Below are 14,612 nucleotides of genomic sequence, written 5' to 3' on the forward strand. Positions count from 1 at the left end.
TGACTTATTTTGTCTTAAATCGATCCTAACTAAGCCAGAAAAAGTCAAATCTAAGTCAAGTGTTATGGAAATTTTACACTGACTAAAAAAATTAACGTAGGTGAAATTTGAAGGATTTTGACTTAAATTTTAAGTCATAATTAAGATTTTTTTTCGACCCGGGGAGCTAATGAATGTACCTGGCCCATTTTTTTCTGTTTTCTATTAATGATAATTTTTTTTGAATTTATTGCTTTTATTTTATTTTTTACTCTCTAAATATGAATTAGTGAAACAAGTGAATATTCACTAATTCAAAGTTCCAATCGAACCACTTTTTGGAATTAGTGGTTTGATTTGCACTCTGAATTAGTAAATATTTACTTATTTTCCCTTATTCATATTTAGAGAGTACGATTATTTTACTAAAGATTTTATTTTAGCATAATTAATTGCGATGCAGCTAGTAAAGATTTCTCAAACAAAATTTAACCTGCTGTTTTGTGAAAATTACAATGCACATTGTAAATTCTGTTCGATGTAATTGAAAAATTTCTATGTTATCAGTAATTTTTAACATTATCCCATACTGTCTCCATGCTACTATTATTATAGCAATTGTTCTATAAATTGTTATGTTAAAAAAAAACCGTTAAATTCTCGGAGTGTATAAACATGTACCAAGTATTTAGCAAAATTGATTTCATACGCAGATGACTCATAATCATATTAGAAGGCAATTTGACCATTTACAATTCAAACCATGATTGCCGGAGAAAGAGAAAAGAGAAGCAAAGCCATTTAATAACTAATTAACTTGAATTCCATTACCCTAGCCCTTTCCTTAATAATTATTTTCCGTTAATTACCCAAATATAAACCGGTTAAATTTAGTATTCAAAACAACATTTAGCGCTAAGTTAACTATACCATTTCTAATTATTATATTTTAAATTAAAAATTATTTTTCACGTTCTATTTATAGTTCGCACAAAAAAAATTTTAATTAATGAAACAATTTATAATTTTGTTACAGCTTTCGGAGCTTGAACAACGAGTTCTTGATGCTGAGGGAAGAGCAGATGAAGCCGAAGATAAAGTAAGATATTTTTTTTGTTTATCTAAAATTTTTTCAACCTCATAATTAAAAAATATGAATGTAAATTTATAAACCTTCAGGCCATTGCATGTGTAGTCACAGTAACAATATTTTTATTAATTAATACAACTATGTTAATGGAAGCAATTTTTTTCCACTCGTTTTATATGCATTTACTATTTATTAAACCATGCAAACATTTTAGTTTTATTAATTCATTTGTATGAATGTTAAATTCATTTTCGATACGATATTTACATTGTTTACTTTGTACACAAGAGTTATATACATTGTGGGCACTAATAAAGTTTTTCGTTTGCAAACATATGTTTTTAAATTCAGCTTTTTTTTTCCATATTAATTATAAGCTGAACTTTAAATTTACTTATTGGTCCCCATGTAAAAACAACGCGTTCTAAAAATGATCTAAAAAGGTGATTACCATGAACTTCCCAATTTGAGACAATTTTTAACTTTGAGTTGATCATTATTGGAACTTTGAAAACATTCAAGAGAAAAAAAATTCTCAACCGAGTACTTATCAGGCATGTGTTTCTTAATTTTTTAAGCAAAGATAATTGGATTTGAAAATTTTGCTAGTTTGAATAATATTAAAAAAAAATTTTGGACAGCGGTTGACCCTACGGGTCAGCCCCAAAATTTGTCGGTGTTTTCAAGCTCCGTAAGCTCGAAAACGATGTTATTGTGATTAAATTTTTCAAGCTCGAAAATACTCTTGAATGCGACTGTTTTTTTCTAACTCTTCGAGCTCAAAAAAAGTTATGTATTGCATTTAACTACAGAAACTAAAAAAATCTCAAATAGTTGATAACATATGAAGCTTTCAGTTTTTATATACGCTTATTCTTGAAGTAAACGCATATATTTCAGTAGAACTAAATGTAAGTAATCAGGATAAAGAGTGAAAAGAGTTTTGAATTAGATTATAACTTCGAAATATAAAACATCTGACAAAAAGTTTAGAGAACAGTAATTTCTTTAATGGTTTATTGACGATAGATTCACAACTAACGAACCGATAGCAAAAAAAAAAAAAAAATATACAGCGATTAAAAGAGATCATGAATATTAGTATATCATATGAGGAGATATCGAAGAAAAATTGTTATTTTTTAAAAATTTCGGTATCGAAACCGCTTTTGATGTTCGATACAGCTATTAACGGGTTTTTATCGAGTTCTATATAGAGCTGATATGATTTGGAAATAGATGGGCTTATTCGTTTTAAAGATATTCGGAAGAAATTGATTTTTAACATTTCTTTCGCCAACGATATCGGTCGAGCAAATAAACTGATTGCGATGGTTGTTGTAGAAATCGACGCGTTTTATTGATTTCAAGTGCTGATTCGATTTTTGAATGAATTGATCCAATCGTTTTTGAGAAATTTCAAATAAACTACGAAAAAATTTTTTTTTTTTTTTTTTTTTTTTTTTTTTTCGTATTTTTTAATCATTTTAGGGTTTATGCGATCGAACGATCTGAAATTTACAAAAAAGTTGATGGCCAACAAACTGTTTTGATTACCGTAAGAACCATTCAAATCGGTAAATTAATTAAAAAGTGATAGAGAGTTTACACACACCCACATGGGCATCGCTCTGAAAATAGTCAGAATATAGCTTCCTAGAACCTAAAAACGTTAATATCTGATGAAAACTTGATCTTCGAAAATCGGGGTGAATACAGTCTTCCCGAATTTCTTGCAAATCTTTTATTATACACTATTTGTACTGTCATTAATTGTTCTTAATGCCCAAATAATATTCTTATCATGGCAATGTGGACGGTAAAAAAGTTGTAAACAGTATATTTTTTCCGTACTTTAGTACATAATTTTTTATGACAAAGGTTTTAGATTTAATTAATACTTTTTCAAGTTTTATAAAATAAAAGGCCAACGATTAAATATAAAATTAATTTATTGATTAATTGGAAAATCAAAACCACATAAAATAGCGCATAGATGAATTAAAAAATTTCCTCTTTTAAGTTTCTTCTCTTTTTTTTATCTCGTTAGTTAGAGTTTCATACAGTTCAAGCTAACTATCCAATATTGAATATTGTTAAATGAACATTTCCATTCATAAACTCTAACAAATTAAACATTCTTTCAACATTATATATTTACGCGGTACTCGACGCGAGCGATCATTTAATAATGCATGCACGAACTCAAAGGCGAGAGAATTATGAAATCCAAAATGAGAAGATATCATCACAAATTAGAATTCTAAAAATATAATCAAGAGTTCATAAATTGAAACCCAGAATTTAATTAGACACACACACACGCTTCGACGCCATTGTGATGATTTTAAAGACACACTGATAGAAGGATTTCTTAGCATTTAAAAAGATTTCTTAGTATTTAAGAAATCATATCTTAAACATCATTTTTTTGTATTTAACAAATATTTCTTACTATTTAAGAAATGATTTCTTAAATACTAAAAAAACCTTTTTGAATTCTAAAAGAAATCCTTATATCAGTGCACTAACATTCCATTTTTTATACCTTTTTCTTTCATTGGTCCTGTTTTCTTCACCCCACAAAAAACCGTATTTTTTTGTGGTTGAAATACGTATTATCGATCGCGGGAGAATTTTCCATATGTGTGTTTTCTGCAGATTCACAGACAAAAATTAATCCTTGTTCTAGAGGTGGAGTCGTAGCTTCTGCAGAGACAACCGCACCACGTGCACTAAAGTTTTTATGCGTGTGTTTTGTTTAGGTTTATTATAATAAGTTTCTTATAATAAAAATATATAATTTAATAAGTATGTGCCACGACGATTTATCATTTAAACTATTGACTAAATACTGATAAGACGCAATAAGTGTTGTAAGATATTAATATATAATTTCAAATGAAATTTAAATGCGCGCGTATTTATGGATCTCAAGTTCACTAATTAATTAAGAGGTGGAGGCACCTGAGTCCACTGAGGACATAACAACTTGGCTATCAGGGAATTTGAATTCTAGTTCGGGTAGTAAATTTAAATAATAACAGTGATTAAAAACAATCAAACAAGATGGCTGCAGATTTTAAGTACCATTTAATTGAATGCTTGAAGAATCATAAAATGGCGGTAAGATGATATCTTATTTATTTCCTTTGTTCTTCTTTTTTTTTTTTTTAACATTTATTTTTTTTTTATCGGTTGCGTCTATTAAAATTCATAAAATTTTATTCTGTAATCAGCCGACACTTGAAAAGATTTTTATTTTTAAATAAATGAAATATTTAAATATTAATATGCAAATTTATTAACAATTTTTTTTTTTCAAATGCCATTTGTTAACAAAAACTTGAAAATTAGCAAGCGTCTGATTATTTTTAGTTTCGTAATTATATTTTAATTTCCATGTATTCATTTATTCTTTTCTGTTTCAGCATCAGCATCAGCATCACATGACTGTTTGTGAAAGCAACGCAAGTGTTGATTTGCAAATGTATGATAGAAATAATAAAAAGTGTTTCTCGGGAATAATATCTGAACAAGATGCAATGGCTCAACTCGAAGCAGCTCTCGGTGCATCAAGTAATGAAGTTGAAAACAACGTAAGTATAATTGTTGTTAGAAATTTATTTGGTATAAATTATATGGTCTATTAAGAGTACTTATTTTATTTCTTTTATATTTTATGGTACAGCCAGCAAGACCAGATGATCCACAGAAGTTGCAAGAACTTGAACCGATTCGCAGCCAAAGAAATGAATATCAAGAGCAAGGAAAAATATTTACTAATGGACATGTCCCGCTGGCCAATGAGAAGAATAAAACTATCGATAAAGCCGGTTATGATTCTGTAAAGGCGAAGCTGGATGATCCCGCGTTCCGGACTCTGAACTGTGAATCAAAAGAAAAAAAAAATTTTTTTCTTTGGTATTCTCAGTAGAGTTTACCTACAGTTTCAACCCATGTAACACAAATATTACTACGGGTATCAGTCGAAGGCATTAGTCATCATACAAAATGTTCTAACCCCCTAGACTGATATACTCAAACCGTAGTAATATTTTTGGGTTGGATTATAATATAGGTCCAGCAATGTCCTAGAGATGAATTGCTGGACACGGAAGTGGGGTCACACCTGCGTAGCCAAACTGTCAAACAGTCCTCAGTAGAGACGCTGTTTTTCAGTGAACTATTCATACTTTATGAAATATTTGTATCCGAATAATACAATTTATCAAACATTTTCAGTAAGTCCATTAGTTTTCGACTTTCCAGGCCAATGAAATTGTTCAAATAAACTATAAATTGACACTCTTTTCGGTCTTATCACTTGCTATTTATCACTCACTGATATAAGATATACGAATGCACCGTCGGTATAAAAGATACCAAAGCTCATGTAGAATGAAAGCACACACTATTTTTTGTTATCGACTTTGTCGACGACCAGCAAAACTACCCTCTAAAAAACTCCACTCATATCTCGTAGCAATTAACTTTAAATAAAAAAATATAACGGACGCATGTATATCGTTTGCCATATTGAACACTAGTTGGAACATAATTTAAAAAACAAATAATTTATACTCTTGATATAATTCAAAATTGTTATATCAATATAACTATGAAAAACAAATTATCTAATGTTTGCTCTACTTTAAAAAATGTTTGGAAAATCCAAAAGTGCACGCCTCACAACGCTTATTCAAAAATACAAAATAATTTATTATTTAAGTATCCTACCGAAGGAATTAGAATTAAGTAGGGTCGATAGCAATTTTTGTCCAAGCTTTTCGCTCAAACAAAACCTCTAAACGCAAAAAGAAAAACGAGGCCTCGATGCATTACTCTATAATCTAGCAACCTACGTTTTCATTTTTCAAAAATTTTCTTTTGTTTAAGAGAAAAACGTGGACAAAGTTTTCATTCACTGCGCAAGTACAACAGAGATAGTACCGTTCGTCAACTTGAGCGTGACAGAGAAAAAAGTTCAGACCCCTCTTAAATAAATAAATAAATAATTTCTATTGGTTTTATTATTTTTTTTATTTTTTATTATTACTTTTAGTTACTTGAATTTTAGGGTTCAATCTTTCGCGATATTGGCGTCCGATGAGAAACATACAGCGCATGCGTGTACATATTTATCAGCCTGGCTAACAGCGCTCCAACACGGCCAAAGGCTGAACATCGTATAACCATAGAAATATACTTACCTATATTGACCAGTATTTTTCAATATTTTTCATTAATTATAATTAAACGACACCGAATTAAACCGTCATTTCAAATAGCAAATCATCCGGTGTAATTCTGAAGCTAATAAAAAAGGAATGGTCCTGATACGTTAAGCTTTTCGGGCGTAATCGTGGCACATCCACACGTACAGACATCCGGACTTCCACGAACAATTTTTTTAAATCAGATTTTTTTAATATTAAACAAAATGTATGTGTTTTAAACACATCGAATATGATAATAAAAACATTTCTCTTGATAATAGTGTACTTGTATTACCTTACGAATACAAAATAAATTTAACAGAGGCAATTGAAGTCTGTGAAATTGCTTGACTTTAACATGTTGAGAGTAATGCTTCGCGTTATGAGGCATGCAAAATTAAAGTCATTATTGAATTTTTCATATTAACTTATTCTTATCAACCTCTTTATTATTTGAAGTAAAAGTCCATATTATTTTTTTCTTTTAATTAAAATGTGAAATTATACATTGTAGTTTTAATCTCATAAATGATATTCATTCGTCAAAACTAATATTTAACATTTAAAGAAGCGACTTGGAAAGTATTTCAAAATTTAAATAAAAAAATGAAGAAGAAAAATTGATATTTCTATGGCTTAAGTCATTGCACACCTCGAACGCGAAGTGGAGTAGGGCTCTATTGGCGAAATATCAAAGTCACCTGATTTTCTTACATTGAATGCTCATTATTTTCAATATCACATTAACAGGTATCTCCAGAACGACGACGAAATGCCCTAATTTTCTTTTTTTTTTCATTGTCTTCAGAATTATGCAGAAATGGTTCCTTTCGAAAATCACTTCTGTAGTCTTTTTCGTTTTTTTTTTTTTTATAATAAATAATTACTGATAAAATTGGCAGTTTGAAAGGTAAACAAACACTATGCAGCCTTTTTTCATTGACTGTTGTTGCTATATACCACCGAACAGCAGCACCGGCATGACAACTTTAATGAAAGAAATACGACTGATTCAAAATTTTGTTTTCTTTTCTAAATTTTGTTTCTTTATAGATTTGTTCAAGTATTGTTGTGTACTTAATTTAGATCTTATTGATTTTTTTTATTTTATTCATTATTTGATACTTTTTGTTTCGGTTAAGTAAAGAATTGTTGGTATCGTAAACCGTCAAGTCAAGAAATATTCCATGTTAATTGGGCAGATATAATATTGTTTTAGATTCAAAAAGAATACTCCTTTCGATAATTCCTAGAAATAAATTAATTGTTTAGATTATAACACGACCGTTTGAGGTGTGCACTTTTGGATTTTCCAATTTTTTTTGTATAAATAGATTGGTGTGCATAATAATAGATATTTTTTAGAATCTGAACATGATTTCTGAAGAAATGTAAAAACGACAATACGTAATCGACTATGAAGCTATATAAAGTTTCAAATTAAAAAATTGTAAAAACAAAAATAAATGAAAGTATTAAAATTAAAACAATGATATAATATAAATTATAAAAATATTAACGTAGAATATCACTATCGCGCATGCTAAAAGTCATAGCACATTGATTTTTGCAGCGTGCTATGTGCCAAGATGGCAGAACGCTTCCCCGGCATTGCTATTATCTTATGAATTCTTATCACGTGGATTTTAAGTACTTAAAAAATACGTTAGGAATAATTCGAAAATCAATTTTGTTAACTATATATTCATTTGTGCACGTGATTTTTTTATTATTTAAATTTATTTTTCAAATATATGTTTATGACTATGGTGTGTTCTTCAATGATGCACTCTATCAGATGACACTGATGAAAGGTAATTTTTAAATTAAAAAAAATAATAAACTTTCGCACACATATTGAAAAGAAATTCATTTTTGTATTAATTATTTAAATTTAATTAATCAGTAATATAACTTTTGTTATGAATCATATTGTGACACGTAATATCAAGAGTTTTGTTGTGAGTGGTTATCAACTACAATCATCGGTCTGAGTCTTTATCAAAATACTGTGAAAATATATGATAACAAAGGAAGAAAATAAAATATTTGTTTTAATTTTCAGTTTACTTTTTTATTTGTATGATAATAGAAAGAGAAAATCATTTTAAATATGGTAGACAATTGAAGTTATCTCTTAATCATGTGAGAAAAAATATTTATCCTTAAACGGAGATTAAATATATGTGATTTTTATAACTCATTTTATAAAGCAAATAACGTATTTATTTAATCAATCATAATTCAATTAAAATCTATAAATACCGAAATAAAATTATAAAAATTTAAAAAGTTCTTGATGTAAAAAGTACACATAAATTATTAAGTAGACTTAATGTTATTTAAAAAAAAAAAAAAACTATAGTAGTATCAATTTCTTTTATTAAATTTATTTGTTATTATATTAAAGGTAATAGTTGCAGTTCAATGTTTTTTTCCTTACAGTAGTATTGTATTGACCACTTCGTTTTTATGTCCTATCGCATAGATCGAAGAGTGCAGACATTAAATATTTGATAGGCTCATTTCTATTTTCATCTTACGTTTTAATATGTCATTTTTTTACTCTAATACTTAAAATAATCCTTCTGTGTGAAGAAAAATTGTTTAAAAAATGTAGAACATTAAGATGAATTGCTCTTTTCAATTTTTAAAAATCCAAAAACTACAATAATTATTATGTCAGTTTCATTAGGCACGTATCTAAATTCTTATATAAATTATTTTTAAATTTATTCCCAACATAGTAAAAAATATTGTGTTAAATTCAATATAATTTGTGTGTTAGAAACGATCCACACAATATTTGAGGTTTTTTTTTAACACAGACTAATTAACATATTTGTTGCCAATTTTAATACAAAATTTGTGTTAAAATTTAAACATAAAACTCGAGGAATACGAGAAGTAAATTCAACACACATAAAAAATGTTAACTTTTACATTTTATTTTTGTACTAAGAACATTTATTAAATATAGTTTATATTTCCATTGAGGTTATCAAAAGTGACAACAATTATTATTTAAAATTCAACTATTTTTTTATAGTGAACAATTTTTTTATGAGGGTCAAGACTAAAAAAAAATTCCGTAATATTTCATACCAGCTGCAACTGGTAAAGAAACTAATTTCTCTTAAAAAAACAAAAACATATTTTTAATTAGCGAAAAAATAATTTTTACATTATATAAAATAATTCGACATTATTACTGAATTTTTGTTGTTAGTATGATAAACGTTTCAGCTTTTAGTAAATGGTAAATGTGATATATTAATAATAAAAATTTTTAAGTTGGAATCACATTTAAAAAATGCCGATTTCACTTTCATTATTGTTATAATTTTTCCTTGACTATCGATTGATTTTTCAACATGAATTTACAGTTGATTTTAAACTAACAATAAATATTGATAATCTGAATTTTTGAACCAGGTAACACTTTTAAAGTGTTAAGTAGTAGATCGATTTAAAATTTTAAAGCAACACAGTGAAACACGTTGATGTAACACGGGCCGTTATTATACATATGCACAATATTTTTTACTGTTCGTATACAAATTTTTTTTTTTCATTTATAAAAAAAATGTAATTGACAAATTTCAAATTATTCGTAGCTTTTTTTTTAACTATGATTTTAACTTTTCAAAGCTTAGCTAAAAGTCAAAACATGGAGGCAATAAAACTAAATCCATCGTTATTTTTGTTATTAAACTTAAAAAAAAATTGAACTCAAAGTTAAACACTGTCTTAAATGTTAAAATTCTTTTTGCGGAGCATTTTGTTAAAATTTTTTTTTTATATGAAAGCACTTCAAGTCTTTTATTTGATTTTTTTTTTAATCCTTAAAATAATAAAAAAAGGTATGTTTTGAAAAGACAAGTATTAATTTGTAAAGTTTCGCGTTATTTAAAAGTTTAAAAGCTTCATTGATAAGTTAAAAAGAATCTCATGTCTCTCGCAATTCAAAACTCCGGTTTAATTTCATTTTTATTATTAATCATAATCACATAGCTTATAAGACGAAACAATATTTGATAAACATGTGATGAAATTATAATTTTAACCTGAGATTTATTATACTATCTTTTAAAATATAAGAGCAATTATATCGTTACTCAGCAAGATTCATTAATAAATATACATAATTTTTATGGGATTGTAAAAAAAGCTCTAATCTCACGAAAGAAATCACACGTAAAACTGAATGTCAGTTCAGAATGTTAGTATCGAATACAATTTCTTCATAATAAACTATTATTACATTTAGAATTTATTTTCTTCGGGTATACTTAATATTCTATAAAGAAAAAAAATTTTATAATATTTCGTTAAATTAAATTTTATAAATTTTTTTATTAGATTTATTTCCGCAGAGAAAAAAGATTTTCTTCAATCCATTAGCCTTTCAATTGCAAGAGATTATTGATTCTATTTAATTCTTTATGTTATCTTTTTCTGGTCTTATCTTCATCATATTGATCACAAAATAAACCAAAGAAAAAAAATATATATACTACAATTTTAAAATGTAATCAATTATAATTACAGAGATTAGAAAAATAATTTTTGTTGATAAATGAAATCTTTATTTATTATACATTAGAATCATGATAGTAATTCAAAAACCTCTTTCATTTTGTTTGTCAACCCACCGAGCACCTTTCTTTACCCCCATATAGTATATACGCGACGATAAGTTGCGTTGGCCACGAGCCAACATGAGTCATCGACTCCGAGAAACCCTCGCAGCTCACATCAGTTTGATGTTGGACGTAGTGCCGACGAATACATAGCGTTTAGACAACTTGACTAGACCGGCTACTCACATCACAACTCACATATGTTTTTTCGTCGCTTCATTTCTCTCCCTTGCATTACATTATTAGTATAGAGTTTTTAGTTTGTCGTAGTCTTTACTTTATCTTCTTGGCACAGAATTACCAAGTCGTTGATTCAACACACAAATCAAGTTCAACTATCACGCTTTTCAATGTGTCTGACGTTTTAAGAAAAAAAAATGAAATGGAAATAAAATAAATAAGCTCTGCAGGGGATAATTTAATAACTTTTTCCTTCAAATTTATATCAACTTCATTTTTTAAATTTATTTTTACGGAGTGAACACTTAAAACAAGCAACATGAATACTTTTAATTCTTTTGGTAAGATCTTTATTGTTATTCATTTTATATATTTTTACATGAGTTATATTTTACGTGTTTTTTATATTAGTTGAAATTTTACTGAAGTAGCTGTTTTTTTTAATCATCAAAAAATTTCTTTTATAGTGTATGTTATAGTAAAAAAGATTTTTTTAAAATTTATTTACTATTTTTACGGATATTTTATGGTATATTTATATGCAATTATAATTATAAACATAACATGTGTACAATTGTATGTATGAAACATGCAACAAGACAGTAAACGATATTGATTTTTGACAGCTGCTGCACATATTCACCAAAGACTCCGAGGGGTGCCAACCGAGACATGGTTGGATGTCATCCTCCTCCACATTAATATTATTCTTTTTTAAATTACTTTTATTTTTAAAACACTTATTTTACTATTTATTCATTGATATCTAAAAAAATAAATTTTTTTTTTTGTCAATTTGATATTTTTATGTTTTCTGTTTATATATACTTTCAGTATATGTGCAGATTTTTTCTGTAAGCTAAAATTTAGTTGAAAGAAACGATTAAATTTTATGCTCGATATTTTCCCATTATTATTTTATGATACTGAAATAAGTCGACGTCTAATAGTTTTTGGATTTTCTTTAAAACAATAAATTAAAAAAAAAAATAACACTTGCAAAAATTGCATCTATAGTTTTTTAAATTCTCTACTTATGAGTATTTTTATATTTTATATTTTTGTCATTGATTTGTTGAAAAAAAAAACTCCGAAAATTGTTAAATGTCTGTTTACTTCATGATCATATTATTTTTACTATTTTTATTATAATTATAATTTCAAATTTTAAATCATTCATCTTCAATATTAAAAATAAAAATTTACTAATGGATATCAAAAGTAAATTTAATTACTTAACTTTATATTGATAACGTTTTTTTTTTAACTTTGCGTGTAATTGATATTTATATTTTATTATGCTTATTAATCTTGAAGATCTTATAAATAAAAAAAAAATAATTACTATAGAAAAAGTTGAATTTATACACCATCGATGAGTCAGTGTACAAAAATAATAACAATTTTGTCTTTTACTATTTTCAGGTACGGATGATGGAGGAACGGTTGGTAAAGGGTGAATACAGCCTGAGCACATCTGGAGTAGGTTCCCCATCACACTCATTGGCGTCTACCTCGGGTACTCAGAATGACAAAATTGAAGAAGTTCATTGCGCTTGTATTTCAAAACTAGAAACACAAGTTGAAGAGCAGGTAAATTATTTTATAATTTAATTATTACTGACCATAATATTAATACCAAATATTTTATTTGCAGAGACAATTAAGACTTCAAGACGCGAAGCAAGTTGAAGCAAAAGCTGCTCGAATAAAGGAGTGGGTTACTAATAAATTACGAGAATTAGAACAACAAAATCAACACTTACGTGAGCAAAACAACAAGTGTAATCAACAACTAGAACTTTTACGAAACCACATTACCAACATTGGCCTAAGACCTCTGGTAAAAAATTAAACAAAAGACTTTTTTTTTATTTTAAATCAAACGTTACATCAAATTGACTTCAAGTAACGAAAAAAAAAACTTTTTAATTTATAGGCGCCTGCTACAAGAGCATCTTTATCTTTAGAAGTTGATCAATCTTTACGCAGACGCTCAGAAAGTTTAGAAACAACACCACAAGTAATTTCTGAAAACGTTAATCAAACAACTACGGGGGATTTCCCGCAGATAGGAATTCGCCATAGGCGACATCTATCCGCTTGTGGAACTATTCATCAGGGAATCACAACATCAAATATGGATTCAAGGTTATTAATTTTTTTTTTTTTTTATTAAAAATTATAACAATTTCTTTTTATACACGTTTTTTTTTTTTACTTTGAATAATTTTTTAACATAAACAGTACGATTCTCCGTGGGAGGCCTCACGACGTGATAGTGGCTTCCGCTTTTTAAATTTTGGTACCCTGTAACGTCCTGGGACTTCCTGAGGAGACCCAAGTTTCATTTTTTTTTTTAAATCAAAAACTTTATATGATATATTTTTATAAAACCAATTCCTTACACTATATCCTTTACAAAAATATATCATTTATTATAATAATACAAAAAAAAAATATATATATATGTTTATATAATAATAACAAACAGTATTTCAATATCCCTGATTAGAAAATAAGATTAATGATGATTAAAAAAGTTTTAATTATTTGAAATACTCACTAATCGTTAACTGATGATTAAAGAGTATTAAAAACGATTGAAATTTTTAATCATATTTAATCCTCATAGGTGACCCGAAATTGTAATATTATTTGACGATTAAAGATTTCTAATCATCATGAATCGTTTTTAACAGTAAAATAATGAGTAATCTTTTGAAGATTAGAGATGAATGAATGTAAAAAACTACAATGATTACGAGTATTGAAGATCATTAATGATCATTAAATTGTTAATTGTTTTTAATCATCAAAAATCGTATTTTCTAATCAAAGATTATAATTTTTTAATTTAACTTAACGTTTTGGGTTTACTTTAAAATAAATTAAATTTCAGCAGTTAAAAATACAATTGTCGTATGTAAAAAAATAAAAATATTTGTTTAAGTGAATAAAAAAATAGATTATTATTATTTAATTTTAGCTTATTATCTGAGGAGTTAGCTGCAGCTGTGGAAAATTTGGTTATGCTGCCGAGTATACCAGGTGTCTCAGAGACAAGTCGTGACAGTGGTAGTTCAGAAGCTATACATGATTATGCTGAAATTTATACTCCTAGTCGTGAAGATATAAATTGGGCAAATCAATCTAGTGGTACAGCTGCTCCTCGACCACCAACACCACCTTTACATAGATTTCCAAGTTGGGAAGCTAAAATATATCAAGTGATTAAAATTTTATAATAGAAAACTAAATAAATTATTATATTTTTTACTTATGATTATAAAAAACTTTTAAATTATCAAACAGGTTGCTGATGGTGGACTTGGTATTGGACCTTCTACAAATGAAGATACATCTGGTATTCCTTCATCTACATCTAATACCACTTCGTCAAAACACTCTCACACTACGGGTCATAATTTGACAACTCATAATTCTCAAGGATACTGTGATATATCTGTACCAGTTTACGCTACAGTTAAAGGTAAATTG

At 27.4% G+C, this 14,612-nt stretch overlaps 2 protein-coding genes across 11 annotated transcripts in view; both read left to right on the top strand.

Annotated features, from left to right (window-relative positions):
* The window catches only part of LOC130672056 (uncharacterized protein CG43867), a 61,325-nt gene that overhangs the window by 36,248 nt on the left and 10,465 nt on the right, over positions 1–14,612 (top strand). For 8 of the 10 annotated variants that reach the window (XM_057476267.1, XM_057476269.1, XM_057476268.1 and 5 more), the window contains 6 exons: positions 1,016–1,078; positions 12,537–12,704; positions 12,769–12,954; positions 13,051–13,262; positions 14,101–14,341; positions 14,427–14,604. In XM_057476267.1, coding sequence (XP_057332250.1) covers positions 1,016–1,078; positions 12,537–12,704; positions 12,769–12,954; positions 13,051–13,262; positions 14,101–14,341; positions 14,427–14,604 — 1,048 coding nt within the window. Of the gene's footprint in view, positions 1–1,015; positions 1,079–7,748; positions 8,103–11,064; positions 11,453–12,536; positions 12,705–12,768; positions 12,955–13,050; positions 13,263–14,100; positions 14,342–14,426; positions 14,605–14,612 lie in introns of those variants that run through there. The other 2 variants (XM_057476277.1, XM_057476276.1) reach the window with 2 other exon arrangements.
* Positions 4,055–5,022, top strand: LOC130672057 (uncharacterized). The gene is made up of 3 exons (XM_057476278.1): positions 4,055–4,195; positions 4,501–4,668; positions 4,761–5,022. The coding sequence occupies exons 1-3, from the start codon at positions 4,139–4,141 to the stop codon at positions 5,004–5,006; spliced, it is 471 nt and encodes a 156-aa protein (XP_057332261.1). The 5' UTR covers positions 4,055–4,138; the 3' UTR covers positions 5,007–5,022.

The sequence above is a fragment of the Microplitis mediator genome, chromosome 7 (assembly GCF_029852145.1).
Source record: "Microplitis mediator isolate UGA2020A chromosome 7, iyMicMedi2.1, whole genome shotgun sequence".
NCBI lineage: Eukaryota > Metazoa > Arthropoda > Insecta > Hymenoptera > Braconidae > Microplitis > Microplitis mediator.

What these genes read in the sequence shown, in the direction of transcription:
- LOC130672057 (XM_057476278.1), top strand. Translation starts at nt 4,139, where the DNA reads ATGGCTGCAGATTTTAAGTACCATTTAATTGAATGCTTGAAGAATCAT. An exon ending in TGAAGAATCATAAAATGGCG is followed by an intron (nt 4,196 to 4,500) that starts GTAAGATGATAT and finishes TTTCTGTTTCAG; the next exon opens with CATCAGCATCAGCATCACAT. An exon ending in GTAATGAAGTTGAAAACAAC is followed by an intron (nt 4,669 to 4,760) that starts GTAAGTATAATT and finishes TTTATGGTACAG; the next exon opens with CCAGCAAGACCAGATGATCC.